Source organism: Corapipo altera, unplaced genomic scaffold, assembly GCF_003945725.1.
Source record: "Corapipo altera isolate COAL_440 unplaced genomic scaffold, ASM394572v1 22b, whole genome shotgun sequence".
Lineage (NCBI taxonomy): Eukaryota > Metazoa > Chordata > Aves > Passeriformes > Pipridae > Corapipo > Corapipo altera.
The window spans coordinates 11,536,244-11,556,126 of NW_020884876.1; the positions used below are offsets into that span (position 1 = coordinate 11,536,244).

General features: G+C 33.8%; 1 protein-coding gene across 4 annotated transcripts in view; it reads left to right on the forward strand.

Annotated features, from left to right (window-relative positions):
* Positions 1–19,883, forward strand: part of GLRA3 (glycine receptor alpha 3) — an 86,243-nt gene that overhangs the window by 11,888 nt on the left and 54,472 nt on the right. For 3 of the 4 annotated variants that reach the window (XM_027636053.1, XM_027636054.1, XM_027636056.1), the window contains exons 2-3: positions 9,655–9,782; positions 15,526–15,593. In XM_027636053.1, coding sequence (XP_027491854.1) covers positions 9,655–9,782; positions 15,526–15,593 — 196 coding nt within the window. The remainder of the gene's footprint in view (positions 1–9,654; positions 9,783–15,525; positions 15,594–19,883) is intronic. The other variant, XM_027636057.1, reaches the window with a different exon arrangement.

Sequence of the window (19,883 nt, forward strand, 5' to 3'; positions counted from 1 at the left end):
AACTCTACTTATCTCTGTAGCATTATACCAAAAAATTAATCTGACCATTTGCACTTAGTCAAAATAAGAGGATAAAAGGACAACTAGAAAAATCTAAAACTGTGAAAAATCAGCAGAAAATCTAAATCATTACACAAAATATTTAAAATTCTCTTGAGGATTTTGCTTAGAAAATACTCCTTTAAAATCTTGGTCATACAATGCTTCTGCTCCTCTTAGTTGAAATGACAGTCTTTTCTCTAGCAAGCATGAGTTGAGAGTTCTGTGTTTTTTATGATCTGATAAAACTATTATTATCTAAAACATTGCAGGATATGAAAATCTACATTTTCATTGCATTAGGAACTTTCAACTTCATGACCTCTAACAAATAAGAGAGATTTCATCTTTAATTAGCAAGAAACATATTATTGTCAGTTTTATCAGAAATAAAGGGAAAAGCATGTTAAGTATCAGTCTTTTTAACACATCACAAACTTAATTCTTTCTCCTTCATTTACTATCTTTGGTTTTATTACATGCCACCCTCTTCCACTATTCTTTCCCCATAGGAAACTTTTTTTTTTTTTTTTGGTCCCTCAGAATGAAAGTAATTTATTCACCAATAAAGCATAATTCAAGCAGAATTATTTTCATGCTGGAATACAATAGAGTTGGAAGGAAATATAATCTCCATATACGAACCTTGAAGAAGGTAATGATCACAACACAGATAATGTAGAGAGCTTGAGTCTTCCAATGGATAATTCAGAGAAGGAGAGGATTTTTTGGTTTTGTTTTGTTTCTTAAAAGAAACTCTCTCTGTGTGAGCTAGAATGGGACAGCAGTGACAGCTGATTCTGTCACTTTCAGTACTTGATCCATGCAGATTGGATCCTCTGACACAGATCCTGGCTTTCCAGAATGGCCCTGAATTTTTATGAATAAATTTTGTTAATGGATGGCCTCCAAAAAGACAAGTCTATTCATCTTTTTTTTCCTATGAAGAATTTTTACTTTCAATAAAGAGATTGGTTTAAAATATATTGAAATTTTTAAAAATATTTGCTACAAAAATATTTATCCTTCCTTCTGAACTCCCATTCCACAATATTTGCCTCGTCTTCAAGGCTTTCAAAATTTAAAGTTGTTTATTGCAATAAAAGAGAGAATTGTATTTCTTTTCTCACAAAACTATCTCAGGTAGTCAGTTTAAACACATTACACCTCAAAAGAATCACTGAATCTGTTAGGCTGGAAAAGACCCCTGAGATCATCGAGCGCAGCCTATGAACCAAAACCACCTTGTCGACTAGATCATGGCACTAAGTACCGCATTGAGTCTTTCCTTAAACACCTCCAGGGACGGTGACTCCACCACCTCCACCATGTCCCTGGGCATCCCATTCCAATGCTCAATCACTCTTTCTTTGAAGAACTTAATGTCTAACCTAAACCTCCCCTGGCGCAGCTTCAGACTGTGTCCTCTTGTTCTATTGCTAATTTCCTGGGAGAAGAGACTAACCCCCACTTGGCTACAACCTCCTCTCAGGTAGTTGTAGAGAACAAGGTCTCCCCTGAGCCTCCTCCTCTCCAGGCTAAACAACCCCAGCTCCCTCAGCCACTCCTCACAGAACTTGCATTCCAGACCCTTCCCCAGTCTTGTTGCCCTACTTTGGACACGCTCCAGTACCTCAACATCCTTCCTAAATTGAGGGGCTCAGAACCGAACACCATACTCAAGGTGTGGCCTCACCACTGCCGTAGAGGAAGAATCACTTCCGTGGTCCTACTGGCCACACTATTGTGGATATAGACCAGGATGCCATTGGCCTTCTTGGCCACCTGGGCACACTGCTGGCTCATGTTCAGCTTCCTGTCAATCAGTACCTCCAGGTCCCTTTCTGCCTGGTTGCTCTCCAACCACTCTGTCCCCAGCCTGTAGGGTTGCATGGGGTTGTTGCGGCCAAAGTACAGGACCCAGCACTTGGTCTTGTCGAACCTCTGGGGATAAAGCTAAGGTTGTTCCAAATTTTTGCAGTTTCTCATTAAAGTGCATATGTTCAGTTATATAGCGTGACACAGATGTTTTATTATCCACAAAAATCAAACAAATTAGTATTGCTTTACACTGATGTATTATATTGTTTTAGTGTAAAATTTAAGGCAGTTTTTGTCTTTCTAAAAAAAGCAGGATTTATTTTTGTAAAAACAAGGTAAACATGTTACTCTGGACAGCCTTGAGGACTTCAGTAAATATTCTTGTTAATGTTTTTTATTTTTGATTTTCAGCTGTCATGCACTTGAACATTCTTCTGTCTAAAAAGTGTTTTTGTCAGGTTTATGTACAGCTCTTAAATAATGTGTGCAAATTCTACTTAGTATAAATTCTGATCTTGTTGGTCCTTTACTTATTTTAATTAGTAGATCAGATAATAAAAGACATTCCCTTTACAAAATAAACTTCCTATGCTTTGACCTCATCAAACTTACTATTTGCTTTTCCCATTAATTTTACCAAATATATTTTATGAAGATCTATATTGCTCAGAAGAGGATTTAAAGACTTTCATCATACCACAAAATCTTATTGCTACAATTTTCAAAATGCAAGGCACTGTCAGATAATCCATCACTACCAATTTGAGGACCATTTCCTTTTAGCAGGCCTTGTTAATGACATGGTTACACTGAATAATTTTTGTTTTTAAAATTGATGAATTCTATCACCATTACTTACAGTTACAGAATCAAGGGGAGTAGTCATGAGATTAATTCACCTATTATTGGCGAATTAATGAATAATTAATTCATTAATTAAATAATGAACTAAAATAATTAACTAAAATAATTAGTTTACTAATTATTTACTGAATGTTTTTGTGTAGTGCTGTTTGAGAGACGCAACTAAGTGCATATTGGCTGCAGTTTTTCCTTTCCTTATGAGAGCGTAATTGATTTCTTTGAGCTTCTCTTTGAACCATTTTAATATAAAGAGCATTAAAAACATTCAAACTTCAGCTGGAGAGCATGGACCACAAACACAACATCCAATTGCTCCAGGGGTTTGGTCACACTTGCTGTCTGAGAGAATAAGTTAAGTAACGAAATAAAAGAGCTACTGGACCATCACAATGCATATAGCAGCACTGAAGTATGCATTTTAAGATGAAATGCAAACCTTCTACCTGTCTGGATTGTTTTTAAGATGAAAGAAGTAATTTATGATCTGATGAGAAAAATCAGCAAGCAAAATATGACAGTAACTTGGTGTTAATGTAAGATCATTCAAGATAAAATATGCAGTTTATCTATGGAAGGAAGAAAATTAACTTACCATATAATTCAAAGATAATTTGTGTCAGTTATATTCAAAAGTAAGTCAGTGAGACTCTGGAGACTACTCTCAGAATAATTGGGATAAATTAGCATACTGTCCTAACTTGGACTTGGAAACTTCTTTCTGGGAACTTTACAGTAGAAGGTAAAATTACAGTACACCATATTTTTGCTATATCTCTGCAGCTTGTAGCTGCAACAAGAAGACTCAGCAAATGGTGTAAGATGCAATTTCTTCCTTCCCTTTCTATACTATTCTTATTTAGCCCTTCTGGAGAGACACAAGCCTTCTTTTACAAATGTTGACAATAGTCCATTATTTCTTTTTTTCAGTATTTTCAAACAAATAGATATATTTTTTAAGGCTGAAACCACATACTGAAAGCAGTTTTTAAGAACCCACCTTGAAGGTGAAGTGTTGAAAAGAGAGAAATCAGTGAAAATCAGAACTTTCTGCAGTACATACATGATGCAAAAGTATCAAAGCAGTAGGATTGAAGTTGCCTTTGAAAATATAAGTTTTAAAATAAATCTTATACAAAGCACTTTCATATATAAAGTTCCTTTCCTTCATTTGTGCTTTGGTAAAAATGTGTAGAAGTTTAGGATAGATAGAAAAGAGACAACTTCTGAGTAGAACAGAGTGATTCTTCAAAATAAAAAAAAAAAAAGACACGGGAAAGCAATCTGATTTTTACAGTTTTAGGTGTTTTAGAAAGGAAACATTTGTGAAGACTGTAAAATTCCCTGCAAAGAGTTCTTCTTATTTCATTTTGGAGGAAGGGAGGAAAGAAGTTTTCTCTTACAAAGATGCCTACTTTAAAAAGACATTTCAGGAGCTCAGATTCATGACCCATCTTGGTAGCTAAATTGCCAGTTGCTAGATGAGACCTCCCATTGAAATTCTGTAGATGTTGATGCTATGGCTGCTGTGTTAACTACATACTTTTTTTTCAGACTTCTGTAGTAGCAGGAAATAAAACATAAGAATCAATAATGATGTAAACATATTCTCAGCTGAGGATTAAAGAACTGAGTTCCATTACCTGCAATCACAGTCATCCATGTCACAGAATCCTAAGACCTAGCTCCTTTTTGAAACACCCAGGGCTTTTCTATCTCAGCTTAAAATTTTGAACTATTCCTGAAGTGTTTCAGTGGTTGAAAGCCTTTTCATTTTGATCTAAATATATTCCTGGACACTTCAAATCCATTATCTTTCATGCTGACATTATAATTTAGCTTAAAATTCTTTATTCTTTGCAGGTCCATGTCATAGATAGAACATTAGCTCACTTTTTCCTAGTTGTCCGCCTCTGAGTTTTTAAGTTGTGTGTAGTTTATGGGCAGTTAAAGTGCAGTTTCCATTCTGGACATTAATTCCATACTGTGCAAGGAGCTGATGCTCATACAACTGCTTTGTAAGTCAAATACCCAACTGTGAAAGGAATTGAGCAAAACAAGCCAACACTACAACACGTAACTTGCAACCCTGATTACAGGTTACAGTACAGGCTACTGCAAGCCTGCAACCCAGTCCCTGCATAGAAGGACCCTGAGAAGACACCATTTCATACTTGGAACTATGCCCATTTCTCCCCTGCCCTAAGCTCCTGAAATCCATCTAGTGTCTTTTGACAGTTTGAAGATTTCTACAAGAGATTTGTAATGTTTACTCTGAATTTAGCCTGTTTTTCTATATATTATAGCTCATTCCTTTTCACCAAGCTAGCCTTATATGAAACACAATACCTTATATTTTGCTAAGCTGTTTCTTCCAGAAAACTGTATTGTCTTGGCTGATACAGGTTGATCTTTATTGTTAGTGTGTATAAAAATTCCCATTTGAATTTGTCTGTCTCTCATTGATTTTTCTTCTGCCTTTCTTCTTTAGATAAGTGTCCAGCACTTTCTGCTCTTTGAGGTATTTATACACTTCAGTCATGCTATTTTTTTCAATCTTCTTTTTTGATAAACTTTTGATAAAAGCAGATTAAGCTCTGAAAGTCTCTTACTTGAAGCAAATTTCCCTAACTTTCAGGTCATGGCTTAGTGGCTTTGTTCAGTACCTTTCCTAATGCTTTAATGTCCTTTTAAAACTTGGATATGGAATTTGATGCAACGTCCCAGAACCGGTCTCATTAATATCATATAAAGTAATGAGTGACCTTCACGCTTCTACTCATTCTTTCAATCTTTCCACACCGCTGGATTACACAGTAGTGCAGTGAGAACTTTACCATCATAGTGTTGAGCTGCTCAACATGAATTCTGAATCCTTTTTCAGACACAACTCTTTACTTCAACTCTGCCCAGATTCCCAGTTCATATATCTCTTAATGTACTTTCTCAGATTGTTTTAAATTGTTCTACTTAACTTAAGAAAGAGGTTATTTTCTTGACATCATTAGTATTTATACCTCTGCCAATTCCTTTTGTATTTCTTAGTTTTAAACCATCAATGATTTTGCATTTTCTTTCCAGATCATAGAGGGCAGCACTGAACAACATTCTTACCTTTTTGTTTGGAATTTAGGATGTGGGTGCTGATCTCTAGAAGTTGCATCTTGTCTTGTCTGTGCTGGGCTGCTTCTTACTCTTTAACATGTATATCCCATTGTTAAAGGCTTCAGCTTGATGTAACATAATATTTGAGTTTCTGACTCAAATATGACTTTTGATAGGTTATGCAGTGTCACAGATTGGTGATTTGGCATGTCTTCCTATCTCAGCCATGAAATTCCAACTTGACAGTCTTTCAGGTATTGATGCTAAGCTTATCTACCCTCAGATTTTAGGTGAACAATGAATAGACCAAAGACAGGAGTAATTATAGTCCTTGTTATTCTATTTATCTATTCATGATAGAATAGGTTTTGTGTAATACCTTATTTGAAACAGAAATTTTTACCCTAATTGTGATGGTGTAAATTCATCTGGTCACAAATAATTTTTGAATTCATCTTTTGACATTTTCAATTTTTTTCTGGATTCTTATCTACTACTGCAGCTAATAAATTTCTTTTTAATAGATTAGGAAGGCTTAATTTACATTGTAAAGATGTTCAGGATACATTCAGGAAAGACAAATCAAGCACTGTTCAAAATCTGAAATTGAAAAATTTAAATTGTTAAAATCCTTATAACTGTTAGTAACATTTACCAATAGCTTACAGACACAACAAAGAATCACTACCAGGGACAGCATTCTTGTTGGTAACTTTCCTCGTAAATTATGAACAGACCAGAAGAGTGTGAGGTTATAATTTCTCTCCAATAAAAGACTTCAGCAACTGGAAGCCTCTACATGCGAAAAAAAAATGTACAGCTTTCTTTTTCAGTAGTGTAAAGTAGCATAATGTCTTTATGCTAATCACAAGTCCATTGTACCTTACTTTTGAATGCACTTACTGATATTAAAATTCTTGCTGATACTAAATTATTATTATTATGCCTGTTAGAAAATACATGTACAAACTGTGACAGGTCAGAAATAAATTCCCTCTGGAGGCACACAAAGCCATTCCTAGACTTATGCCATAGTTGTATGTTGAGGACGAAGCTCTGTGCATTAACACTAAAAGAAGCTAAATTCTTAGTTCATGAAAGGAGTGTAACCTTCTCTAACCCTTTAGCCAGAGGCCTAGTATTCAGAGGCAGTGTGCAATAAAACTGAAGAACCCTTACAATGCAGATTAAATTTTTATGTTAAGCTGTAAACAGAAAACCCCTTCCTAAAATCCACACACTACCTTACTCAGGTTTTACTGTATTACCAAGTCTTGCTCCTCCTTAATTAGACAAGTATTACACAAGTCATCTCAAACAGATGAAAGTTTTATTTCTCCAATAGTATTCTTGCAATATGTGTTTTTTATTAAAGTTACATTGAAAGGGCAGAATTCTACAGCTTTTACTCATAACACATCAAGATGAGTAAAAGGGAAAACATTCCTTGAAGAAATATTTAGTTACAAATTACAGATGATTTCTGAGATAAAACTTACTTATACAAAATATATTAATTGTACTGAATGTATTGTTTTCTTAAGCAGGCAATAAAATTATTCAAGACATTTTGAGACTTATAGCTGACTAATCAAGGCAAATCTTAATGATGATACTATCATACAAAAAGGTAAACATCACTTTGAGAAAATCCGTAATCACAGCAATTATTATTTTTCCTGTTCAGCATTAGTTATTTTAATTTCAAAGTACTCTATTTCATGTCAAAGCAACAACTACAGGTACAACAAAGAAAGATTTGGAAAAAGTTCAGTGAAGCATGAAAAGGACAAACAAAAAATTCTTTATTCAGAGAAAGTGATTGATATTGAAGCTAACAATGGGCCTTTTTATATTTGTGTTCTGCATAATTTATTTATATTAAGAATAAAAATATAGGATTATATATCCTGTAGTAGAGAAATTCCATATACCTTTTGAAATAGAAATATAACTTCCTTATAGAAGAGTATTAGAAAGAAACCTAAGTGTTATGTATACAAACAGTAGCTTGATTCTTCTGCCTTGCAAGTAGATAATTTCCAGTAAAGTGTAACTGGACTTTCATATTTTATTTGCTTTAGAACTGTCTATGATGTTTTACAAAAACATAAGTGACTACAAGTTGCAATATCATGATGAATCAGATTCCCTCAGAATGATAAATAATTAAAATTATGGCAATAGTAAAATTTCAGATTAAATTATAAAAAAATATGTTGACTCATTACTTCCTCAGAAAAGGAAATACATTCTCCACCTATGGGAAGAAAAAAAACTAGGTTAGCTTCTGAAGGAGAGCAAAGAAATATTTTTACTGAAAGAGATACCAAGGTATTCAGAACAATTTATAAATTCATTAATAATTTAGAAATATGCAAATAAACTTACACGTAGAATAGAATAAACACTAGATAAGCAAATAAACAGAAGGATCAATTTTATCTTTGTGATTTCATTTAATATTGCAATTAAAAGACTTAATTTCCAGTTTTAATTATTATATGAGGAAACCACAGCATCCTAGAGGTTTCTATGTTCATATTTGGTGTGTTTTCAAATTTGTAACAGTTAAGACCTAATATGAAATAATTTTTATTTAAGATATTGAATCCAAATTCCACACTTGATTAAAATTTTAGCAAACCTTCTAAATGGAATTTGCCATAAAAGTGTAACTTTTTACATTGTGAGTAACAGAGTCTTGAGAAGAAAAAAAATTACATTCACAGTCTGCCCTCCACATGGCATCTACATACATACATACCTGTATTGAATTTTTCCATTTTGAAACTCCACCCATTATTAACAATCAAAGTTTAGTGTAGGTTTTTTATGAGTTAGAAAATTTCTAAGTGTTTTAAGTTATTCCCTGCATTTACTTCTAAATAAAGGCATATCTAATCACTTCTAAAAGAGTGAATTGGCATAGAGACAATGTAGTGAAAGTAAAAGAGATTCAAATCCTTCTGGAATAGATGTTTTACTAGAATTCAGCACAAACAGTCAAATTTCTTCACCTTTTTTGAGATTCCAAAAGCCACAAATGGTTTTAGTTGCATTGTGTATCACAGTGTTACTCAAAATTTTATTTATGTATATGTTTTTCCAATGTGTTGGACAGCAGTCGAGTAAGAGTTTCATGGTAATAAAGACTTTTTCTTTGGGTCCACATGGCTGATCACAGTGCCAATACTCTTCTGCAGAGCACACTTTACAATGTCAGTGGGAGTTTTGCATGCATATGAAGAGATGGCTATGGGAGATGACATTTGTCATGTGGCCCTAAAATAGTTCCTTCAGTAAGATGTTGGGGGTTTTTTCCCACTGTAGCAGTCACTTTTGTTTTAACAGAAAACAAAACTGTAAGACAATGTAAAGAATACCATCTGCCAAGAGACTGATATGTTTTATTATGTTTAAATATCAAAATAAAACAAAAACTGATGATATTAGTACTATTCTGTTCGAAATACTTACTTTTTTTTTTCCTGATCTAGGCTTCTATTACACCACACCTGCTTAAACAGACCAGTCTTAGAATAGACTCTGAAATATGACATTTGACATACCCAGATATTTTTGTAGATAACATTATTTAACTCTGTGATAATGGATTGATAACTGTTGACTGAAAGTGTTACTCATCTACAGAAGTTCTGAGGAAGAATTAACAGCAAGTTATAACTATTCAGCTTAGCAAAATAAAATTTTGCTGTTTTCCTGTTCATATAAAATGAACTATGATTGACTACACAAAATTAGAGTTTCCCTAACAAAATTTCTAACAAATGTTTTGTTTGTTTGTTTGTTTTTTCTTACTGTTAGCTTGGTAGCCACAAAGGAAACGGACAGTGCAAGATCTCGTAGCATGCCAATGTCACCATCGGATTTCCTGGATAAGCTAATGGGTAGGATGTCAGGCTACGATGCAAGGATCAGACCAAATTTCAAAGGTAATTTCAAAACTAAGCTTTCAGGTTTTTTTTATTGTTCACACAAATGCAATTTCTGGAACAAAAATGAAAACAAAAAAGTACATTCACTGAAAAAAATTAAAAGGTGCCTTCTTTTGCCTTTCTTTTGTATATATGACAGTTCATTTCAATAGGAATACACTCTATCCCTGTTACTTTCACAGCTGCCCAATTACAGGCCCTTTGTAAATTTAGTTTATCATCAGATTTGAATTGTCTGATATGGTTTGTTGGTTTCTTTTCTTTCCTGAAATGCTTGCTAATGGATTCAGATTGCCACCTTGGACTACCATAGCCTGAAACAGTCCAGAAAGCAAGTTCTGTGAAATATAAGCCAAATCTTCATATCTGCCTGGTTCTAACTAAAAGGAAGAGTGTATAAAGGACTTGACCATCAGAGTCAAACTCAAGACAGCTTATCTTAGTTACCAATTCTGGCACCAAACTAGATTCTTTACTCCTGTGCCCCACTTGTGCTTTGAAATGCCAAAGACACCATCTTCCCTCTTGTTCTTTTCCCAGTTCTCAGTTCTCCACTGAAACTGCAAGTTCTCAATACCTGCAGTTGTCTCTTGGCATTCGAACAAGACAAAGGAGATTCAAAAAAGACTGAAAGTCCAAAGTTTGCAAATGAAATCATTACATCTTCCAAGAGTCTTAGCATAAATAATAACATCCAGACTCAGGCATGCTAAAGTAGAATATTTAATGAAGGACTACACAAACTATATTTTTATATGAATATGCAATGTTTTTTATGGACAAACACCACCCATTCTAGCTTTCACAGTCTGGGAAGTTGTTTTTTGAAAACAAGGAGTTCCAATAATATAGCGGAACCATATTTAACTCTATTACTGAATCTTTAAACAAACTATCAGTCGTTTTAAATTATACAGAATATAAATAGTGTTTTGAAAGAATAAAGTTATTGTAATTAAAAACTATGTTATTCTTACTTTGCCTTAGCTGCTTCCCCCAATGCCTATCTTCCTGAGTCCAAGGGATTCTCTTAGCTCTAACATTTCACTACAAAGAAGGTCATGTTTACTACAAAAATTTTCCTTCACGCTGACAGTCCTTTCTCCTGTAATTCATCTGTCACTGCCTTTCCATCTTCATTCTTATTCAACAACAAATGTTATAATTTTTGACATCTCTAAGTCCCAGAAACTTAAGTTATTTTGACTCTAAAGCCACTGTTATATGGTGGGTTTGCCACAATTCGCCCAGTCTGATTCACAAGGACCATGCAAGCGATCTACCAAATTACTTCCTCATCAATAAACCATAAACATTTGGTCCTGTATATATAAACTTATTACCCAGGATTTCCTGCAGCTGGAAATGCCTTGCTGTTTTTAAGTTAATGATCTGATATTTCTCAGAAAATTATAAACATGCACTGAAATTTCAAACACATCTCTAGTTGATTTGGGAATTGGATTGTGTAGTTTGACCTGGACAGCATGCAGTGACAATCTTCTGATGAGGCTGCAGTGAAGAATAGGTAGATGGTTTAGAGATTAGCAAATTCAATGAAGTAGTTCTTGAAAGTATAATTCAAAGGACTTAGAGCTTTGTTTTGTAACTATTGCAATTTAAAGAGACAAAACCTAATTTGACATTGTACTTTTTCAAAAAGTGCACTTTCTAAATCTTCTAGACAGCTATGTGGTTTGAATAAATCTGCCCAGAATGATTCAGATCTACCACTAAGAATAAGTATCTCCTTAAGTGACTTTACCACTTTCTGGTTAGTTGTATTACTCCTAGAACAAGTGCTGGGTTTGAGTTTATAATCTAGAAACAGTTTTAAAGAAAGAGGATGAGTACTAATAAGAGAATTCAAACAATCATTTTAAATAATTTTTACTTCCAGTAAAATTCCTATGTACACAAGATTTTTAGCTACCAATTTTAGTAATAATGAATCTTGGTCAAGAACACATAATTATAAACTTTGTCTGAATGCTCTGCTTTTGCATAAGGATTCTGCATATAAGTGCTTGTTCAACAAAAATAATAGAGATGACTTAGTATTTATTCAGCAATGGAATAAAACACAATATTAAGAACTCTTGTAAAATCTTTCTTCCAGTTCCAAACTTTTTTTTCCCCTTACATCAAACCTATAGAAAGGTGCTTCTCTTAGTTTCTACACTGCAGACTATAACCATTCCTGCAAATGTGGGAAATACTTCATTTTCTTTCAAAATTTGAACACAATTATGTAACCTGTGTGTAGAAAATGTCATGGCGTCAAGATGTTTGGAGTTAAATTGACACAGGAGTATAGAATATTTTTAAATCTATACAGGTCAAATTGCACTATTGAAATATTAAGGTAGAAATTTGGGGCTTTACAGAGGAAAATGTAAAGTGTTACTTGCCCTCGTATTGACAAATATTATTCAGCAGTAATTAGCCAAGAGTTAATTGAAAAAAAAGTAATTTAGTTACATATGTTCTTCTGATCACTTCTGGAAGCCGTTTATACTTTTGGCCTTTTTGTTATTTTCTGTCAATAAAACCTTTGTGTTTTGGAATATTGGAAAGTATCATTTTTTGCTTGCTTTTAATTGGATTACTATTTTACTGATTTTATTGCCATGTGACATATTGAGAAATGGACGAGAAGTATTACTTCCTTTTGATCTTTACAGATTTTTATACTTACATATTACTCCCTACTGTATACCTTTTCCAGTGTGAAGGGTCCTGTTCTTCTTAAGCTGGTTTTGTGTGGCAGTTTGTCATAGAATTTTTGATCCTTTTGACTTCTTGACGTCTTTCTTCCTAATATATCCTTATGAGGCAGACAAAGAAGAAAATTTGAAGTATTCAAGATGGAAGTTCATGATCTATTTGTATGGTAGACCATTTTTTACGTAATTCTTTGCATTCTCCTATTTTTATTTATTATAAAGCATACTTAGAGAGAACCATCCATAAATAATGTAGCCTCTCTTTACTGTATGGAAGTCATTAATTTGGAGCCCATCAGCAGGAATGAATAGTAGGGATCAACTGGTATTTGACTGACAGTGAATTTTATCAAACATTTTATAACTTAATAGTTCAGTATTTTGTAATTTTTCTGCACCTCCTTGCAGTCAGCTTTATACACAACCATGCTAAACAATCTTATATCACAAGCAAAATTGTATTGCTATATCATTTTATTCATCAATATTGAACTACAGAAGTTCAGCGCAGATGCTTGGGGAACTCATCAGCAATCACCCTGAACTTTGAAAAATAGGTGTTTATTCCTAATATTAAAAAAATTTAAAGAAAAAGGCCTATAAGAGAACTGCCTCTCATTTCATCAAAACTAATATTCTTAAAAACCTCTGACAAAATATTACATTGAAAAGTTTACAGGGATAAAGTTCTTTGCCAATGTCATCCACCATCATACCTGAAGTTTTGGTTTTTTAATTCAAGATATACTTACTGGACATGGTACACATTTCCACTGATTACAAAATTGATACAGGTGATAGCTGACTCACAGTGATTCGTATTTCCACAATTTTGCAAAGATTTTTATCATGTCTCGATTTATATCACCTCACACTGACCGTTTGTTCCTGTTCACTTAGTCTGGAATATCTTCTAAAGTCCTACAAATTTTCCATCAGAATGGCTCTAGTATTTGACACAACTGGCAATTGGAGACAAATGCTGCTACAAAGACTTCATTTACTTTGCTGCTCTGACCTTCTGCACTTTCATGGATACTTTTATACCTTAATCATCATCTCTCACCTTCCAGAACTTGGCAGGATTCTATTTTTAATGCCTTGTAGATAGCTATCATTGTTAGCTTTTCTGTCTCTAGTGAGTTTCACTCTATTTCTTTTCTCCCTCTCTTTAATCTATTTCAACTTGTCTGAATTCCTGTGTTTGAGTTCCTGTGTTTCAGCTTTTACAGCTTCCATTTGGGCTTCTTTTTGACCATATTTTGGGAAGTTCATTTTCACTCACAACATAGTATCTTTAAATTATCTCTAAACCATTTGCAAGCTACTTTTAGCTTCTATTTTTGTGCTCGTTTTAACTAGATATTAACTATTTTATTGCAATGCTGCTTTTGAAATTAAGCTTCAGTGCTGTAATTGTCTAGGGCTTTTTGTTAATAAAAGCAAATATGTTGATACAGCCAACTTATATTTAAAGCATAATACTGTTTTAAACAAAATAGTATCCCATCAAATTTGAAATGATGGCAAGTAGTACAACATGGAAGTGTTTGAAAGGAAAGTTGCCTTGCAAACAAATTAACTAATATTAGCAGGAAGTACAGTTTTCTCCCTGACAGTTTTTCATGACACTGTTCATCTTCCCTGCTTTTTCTTTTTCCCTTGATCCTTTCCAGGGGTTGTGCATGTAAAGCTTCTACTGAGTTCTAAGAGGTACTGTATATACTCAATGACTCTAAATAATTAACCAACTTTGGAAGTGACTGTAAGTGGTATCTCCTTACCTGGGAATTCTGCTCCATAGGTGTAGTCTTGTGTTTTACAAAGACTGAAGTATACGTAGAAATGTTTTGTTGCAATTGCTATACAGCACTTCAAAACATTTATTACCTTGAGGAAAGAAAGGTGGATGTTCCAAGGTGTGTCATGTTGGCAGAATTTTTAATGGACATTCTGATATTTCAAGTATTTAATATCAAGTTCATTGGTCCTGTTAGATTTTGCTAGTTGCAAACCACCAGTAGAGGCAGAACAGTTTCTTACTTCAGTGACCCTAAAAAAGAAATATTGCATCAAAGTTTGTAAGACCAGTCCTCAAATTCCAGATACAGATCTTTCATGATTAGTGTCTGCTTACAACTACAAAAAGAATACAGGTTTTCCAACGTTGAACTGGATTATTGATTTAAGAATATTGAGTTGCAGGAAGGTAACAAAGAAATCTTGTGATGGAAAAACCTTGTTTCTATTGTACGCAGAATGAAATTTATAAGAAATAATGAAGAAATTAGCATGCTCTCCCACAGTGATGTTTTTAAAGAGACTTTAAAAAAATAATTTAAACTATTTTCCACAAAGAGGTAATTCATTGTTCAGTTATCATAATGACTGCTCTACCACTACTGATACTTTAAAATGCAAGATAAGACAGAACAACAGTTGACTGAAGACCCATGGTAGCAGAGAATTGAGTTTAAATGAACCTTTAACCATTGTGTGATTTTAAGAGAAAGGGGAATAGAATCTAAATAATTTTCCTGTAAGCAGTAGAGATAAGAACAGCATTAATGCATTTCTTTTCCCAATGATGACAAGTAACATTAAAGGTACCACCTGCCTTGAGTGAAGAAAGTCACTTTTCCCCCTGAATTGTTGTGAGAAGTAATGTGCATTCTCACTGAAACACACATAAAAATATTTTTACTATATATTTCAAATTGGATGTTGCTTTTTTTTTTTTTGCATAGAACCATCTGTGCAAGTTTATACTGAATTTTCTCTCTGTCTTTTTTTTTAATTTCTAAAACTAGCCAGTCAAGTATTGTACCTTTGAGAAAAAAATCGAAAGGAAAATTATTAGAAACCATTCAATTCAATTGTGTATTAAATAAGTTGGGAATGTTGCATTATTTCCTCCTAAGTCAGCAAACATTGTTTCATAACAGTTTATATTTTACAGTCACTCAATAAGCAAAAATTCTGGAACAAGGACTGATGTTTTTTCTCTTTTGCAGGTCCTCCAGTTAATGTCACATGCAACATATTTATAAACAGCTTTGGGTCCATTGCAGAGACAACCATGGTAAGATATTTTAACTTAATGTTTAAAATTTGAATTAAAGATGTTCCAGAAGCTCTAAAGCTAGCTAGGGTTTCTCTTCACCTGGAACAAAACAAAGAAGGAAATCCACTTCTGAGAACAGAGAGTGAGAAAATCTAATTTGGCAATTGATTTTTTTCTAACAAAAAATCCGTCTTTATACCATCACACAGAAGTAAAAGTAAAGCCAAGAGTTGGGGTTTTTCTTTAAACTTCTCTATAAGTTTTGTTTTTCAGTTTTAATGAAATAATTATTAGATTTCTATAATTTCTATAGTGTATCACTTTTCTAATCTCAAAAATGCCAATGTATTGTTGCTTTGTTCATAATATTTTATAATTTCATTTAATACAGTGAATATGGAGATGTATATTTTATTTAAAAATCTTTCTTCCATAGAGCTATTGCACAGAGATAATAGAATAAGTATAACTTTGAACTGGTATATAAAATTTGGTTAAATATAAATGGATTGCATGCCTTTGTACATACACTTATACTCTGTCTAGTAAAGAAGGGCATATGATAGAGTAAAAAAAGATTGGACAGTTTAAGAAATAAGGAGAAAAAAATGTCAAAGTGTAAAGGTAGTAAAACTAGATATTGAACTGTGAACTGACAAAAAACCCTAGGATAATCTCATTTAACATGAGAAACATATATGCTAATAACTTAGAGCACAGAATTAATCGTTAAAATTTGGTTAGAGAGGACATACATACATTCTTTTTCTATACAATGGCTTCACATTTTTTTGAAGAAAGGCAAAAATACCTCTGTGAAACCAGTTACATAGTAATTTGGGGACAGAGAGGGTTAAAATACAGGGAAATGACAGAACTGTGTAGGTTGTAAGATCTAAATATAGTAAATACTCTGAAATCCCTGTAGTTGGGATTGTACTTGGAATGACCGAACAGAGACTAAAAGTAATTGATATAGTAAAAAACCCCTCCAAAAAAAGCCAAACAAAAAGACTCCAAACAAACAAACCTCACCCTAATGTAACCAAGGAACTCTATCTAAGAAAACAATAGGACAAATCCATAAAGTGAAATATTTATGTCCCCTATCTACAAAGTGATATTAACAACTGCCTGATCTTTACCCACCTTGGAGCATAGTAGTAGAGATTAGTGAGAGAGGTAGATGATTTTTTTCCAGTTAGAAAAATGACTTTAATTTGTATTTGGGGGCCTTTCCAGATTGCAAATCCTAAACAGATTGACGTGGCATCTAAAGAGATTTATTCAGGTTCAATCAGAGGATTAAGCAATACCCACATTATTAGAATAGTGTTCAACAGCTACTGTATGGTGTCTGAATGAGTGAATTTCATCCAAAACAGGAGACAGACCATGGGGTCAATAAAGTGCCAAGATCCAGCCACTACATCATTATTTAAAGGATATCTAGAAAATTGGAATTGTTACCACTTCGAAAAATTGTCCTGAATTTGGGAAGAGAATGGCTGAGTTCACATCTGAAGTGTATTTTCTCTCCAAAACCAAAGAATTATAAACATTTCCTTTCAGTGCAACTTAGTAAGTTAGTTCAATACATCTATTTTACAATGAAACTACCTTCTGTACTGCGTTGCCTTGAAAGCAAATTAAAACAGTCAAGATAGATAATGACCTGACATGTAACAAATAGTTCCAGGAAGTACTTTATAGGAAATACCAAACCTGGTCAGAACCACAAGGCTTTTCATTCTCTTAATTATATGTATTCAAAAACTGGGCACTTAAGCACAACCTTGACCTTCATGACGCTTGTATTCTGTTTATAATGTAATCACTGATGCACTTCAAAACAGACTTCTGCTTATTGTCAGCATCTGTGGACCTCCCAGAGACTCAGATCTTGCTTTGCAGAAGAACAGATGCTTTTGTCTAGATAAGACTTTTAATTGTGTGTTTTATTAGCTTTACTTCTCCCCAACACTGAAGGTGAACTTTTAAAAAACATTAAAACCTGTCTTAAAATATATCTTAAAATGACAATAAAAATCATTTTGCATTATTTTACAAACTGAATTTCTGCATGGTTTAACAGAAGTTCAGTGTTTCACCAATTGACACTATTTTATCAGTTTTATTTACTGTAGCCCTTAAAATTCAGGTACCTATGTCTCAATATCTGTTATAAATCTTTGTGCATACAACGACTCATTAGAACAATTTTTTAGACTCAAAAAGGGCTTTTATATTCTTGATAAATATTTCTTTTCCAAACTGTAAACAGAACAGGTTAAGTAAGCAGCAGGTGCAAAATAAAACCTGGCCACTAAGTGATACCTTGCATTTAAAACATCTAATAATGGGATATGCGTATAATCTCCTAGCTTTAAAGAAATATGAATACATCGAGGCACGACCTTCGCAGTCACTGTAATTGCCCTTGGCACTGTCAATCTCTCTCCTTGCTTCTCCGGTGCCTTCGCTGATGATCAAAATCTTTGAGCTCCCTCTGCTGCCCCGGATGTGTATAACATAGTAAACAGTCACAGAAAAACAAGGGGTTAAAAAAACCCGCATCGGTTGCAAAGTAGCTCGGTGCCAACTTCACATTACCAGACTTAATAGCTCTCGCTGAGGTCAAGGAGTCTGTCAGTGCGCAGTAGGAACTGCACTGTGTGTCAGATTCTCTTAAAGTCATCCACACCTGGTCTAACAGCTCAGGATAAACAGAGTATCCTAAAAAGCATCTTAGTTTGGCTTACAGCTTGTTAACTCTATAAACTGGTTCTTTCTTTTCTTGTTTTTTTTTGTTTTGTTTTGGTTTTGGGTTGGGTTTTTTTTACATTTCTTTCACTTTCTTTAGATATGGGTTACAGTTATTTCATGTTCTCTTTCTGTGTCTCAAAAGACAGATCAGACTGTTCATAGCAGGGAAAAGACATGCCACCTCTTGCCAGGAAGCTGTGATTCTACTTGAACCTACATAACTTAAAGTGATCATATGAGGAATTTAGTTTGTGTCATGTATGCTCTGAGGAGGCAGAAAAAAAGTGAACCATATAATTGAAAACCCTCTTAAACAAACTTCTGTCATTGGCACCATTTAAGATCTAACCTAGCCAATCTTTCTGTGTTATTGAACTGAATGGTAGTATCAGTTCTGTCCATGTCTCAGTGGTACTCAGCTTGTATTTGCATTGTACCTTCTAAAGCTAAAAGACTTCCTGATCATTAAGAGCAGTCTGGTATATATTATTGGCAATTGCCAACAACAACAAAACCAAGAACAGATTATTCAGTCTTACAGGGTAAGAGTAATATCAGTACCAACATTTTCAGCTACAAATGCTCGGAGTCAAAATACTGAATACAAGAAACAAAGGCTACAGGACAGTTTGGCAATTGGGTAATAGTAGACCATACCAAAAAGTCTGCTTTTATTTTAGTAGATATGACTGACATATTTGCTCAAGGTTTTCTGAGTTTTAAAGGTCAGGTACAATACTGATCTTAATGTAGGTTTACAGCAATTTTTACTAAGTGCGTGTTAATATCCTTAGCATAATGCGTATGCTAAAAGTGCATTGAAAGGGAAGCTCACTGAGAGACCTAATGGCAAATGACAAGAGTGCAGACAATTAACACATTGAAAACCATATGTCTCTTATTTGGTCTTGCCATGTTTTTGCTCATAGGTATTTCTTGGTTCAGTCTGAAAAGAACTGAATGTTGATAGGAAGCATGTGATAGATCTTTCTCTATTCCCACTGCTAATGATATTGTCTTGCATTTACAAATAAAATGTGCTTTTAAACCACATTAACCCATTTTTATGCAGTTGTAATTACTCTCTTTTCAGAAGTCACAGGTCTTTAATTTCTTTAGCTTCATCTTTCTTTCAAGTGAGCATTTCTGTTTATGTTCTATTGTACCTACTCTAGGTTGTATCTCAATAGAGTGCTTGGAAGTGTTCACTTGCACACATTGCAAACCTTAATGCTGAAGAGTTTCACCAAATATTTTTCTTCAGAGTAACCACTTAGTTGATTGTCTCAAATACATTAAAATATATGCCTTTCTTTGGTGAAAATACGCTCAAAAAATCTGTGTAGCAATGTGTCAATATTGACATGGCAGGAAGAAATATCTATGGTTTTTATCTCAGACAAGTAAAAGTGAGGCCTTGCTATAAAGGCCACTTTACAATTTCAAAATTGAAAAAAAAATATCTTTTTTTCCCCCTATTTGTCAATTAACTCCCTTCTATCACAATACAGAAAACTTGATTTTTCTTCTACAATTTTGGAA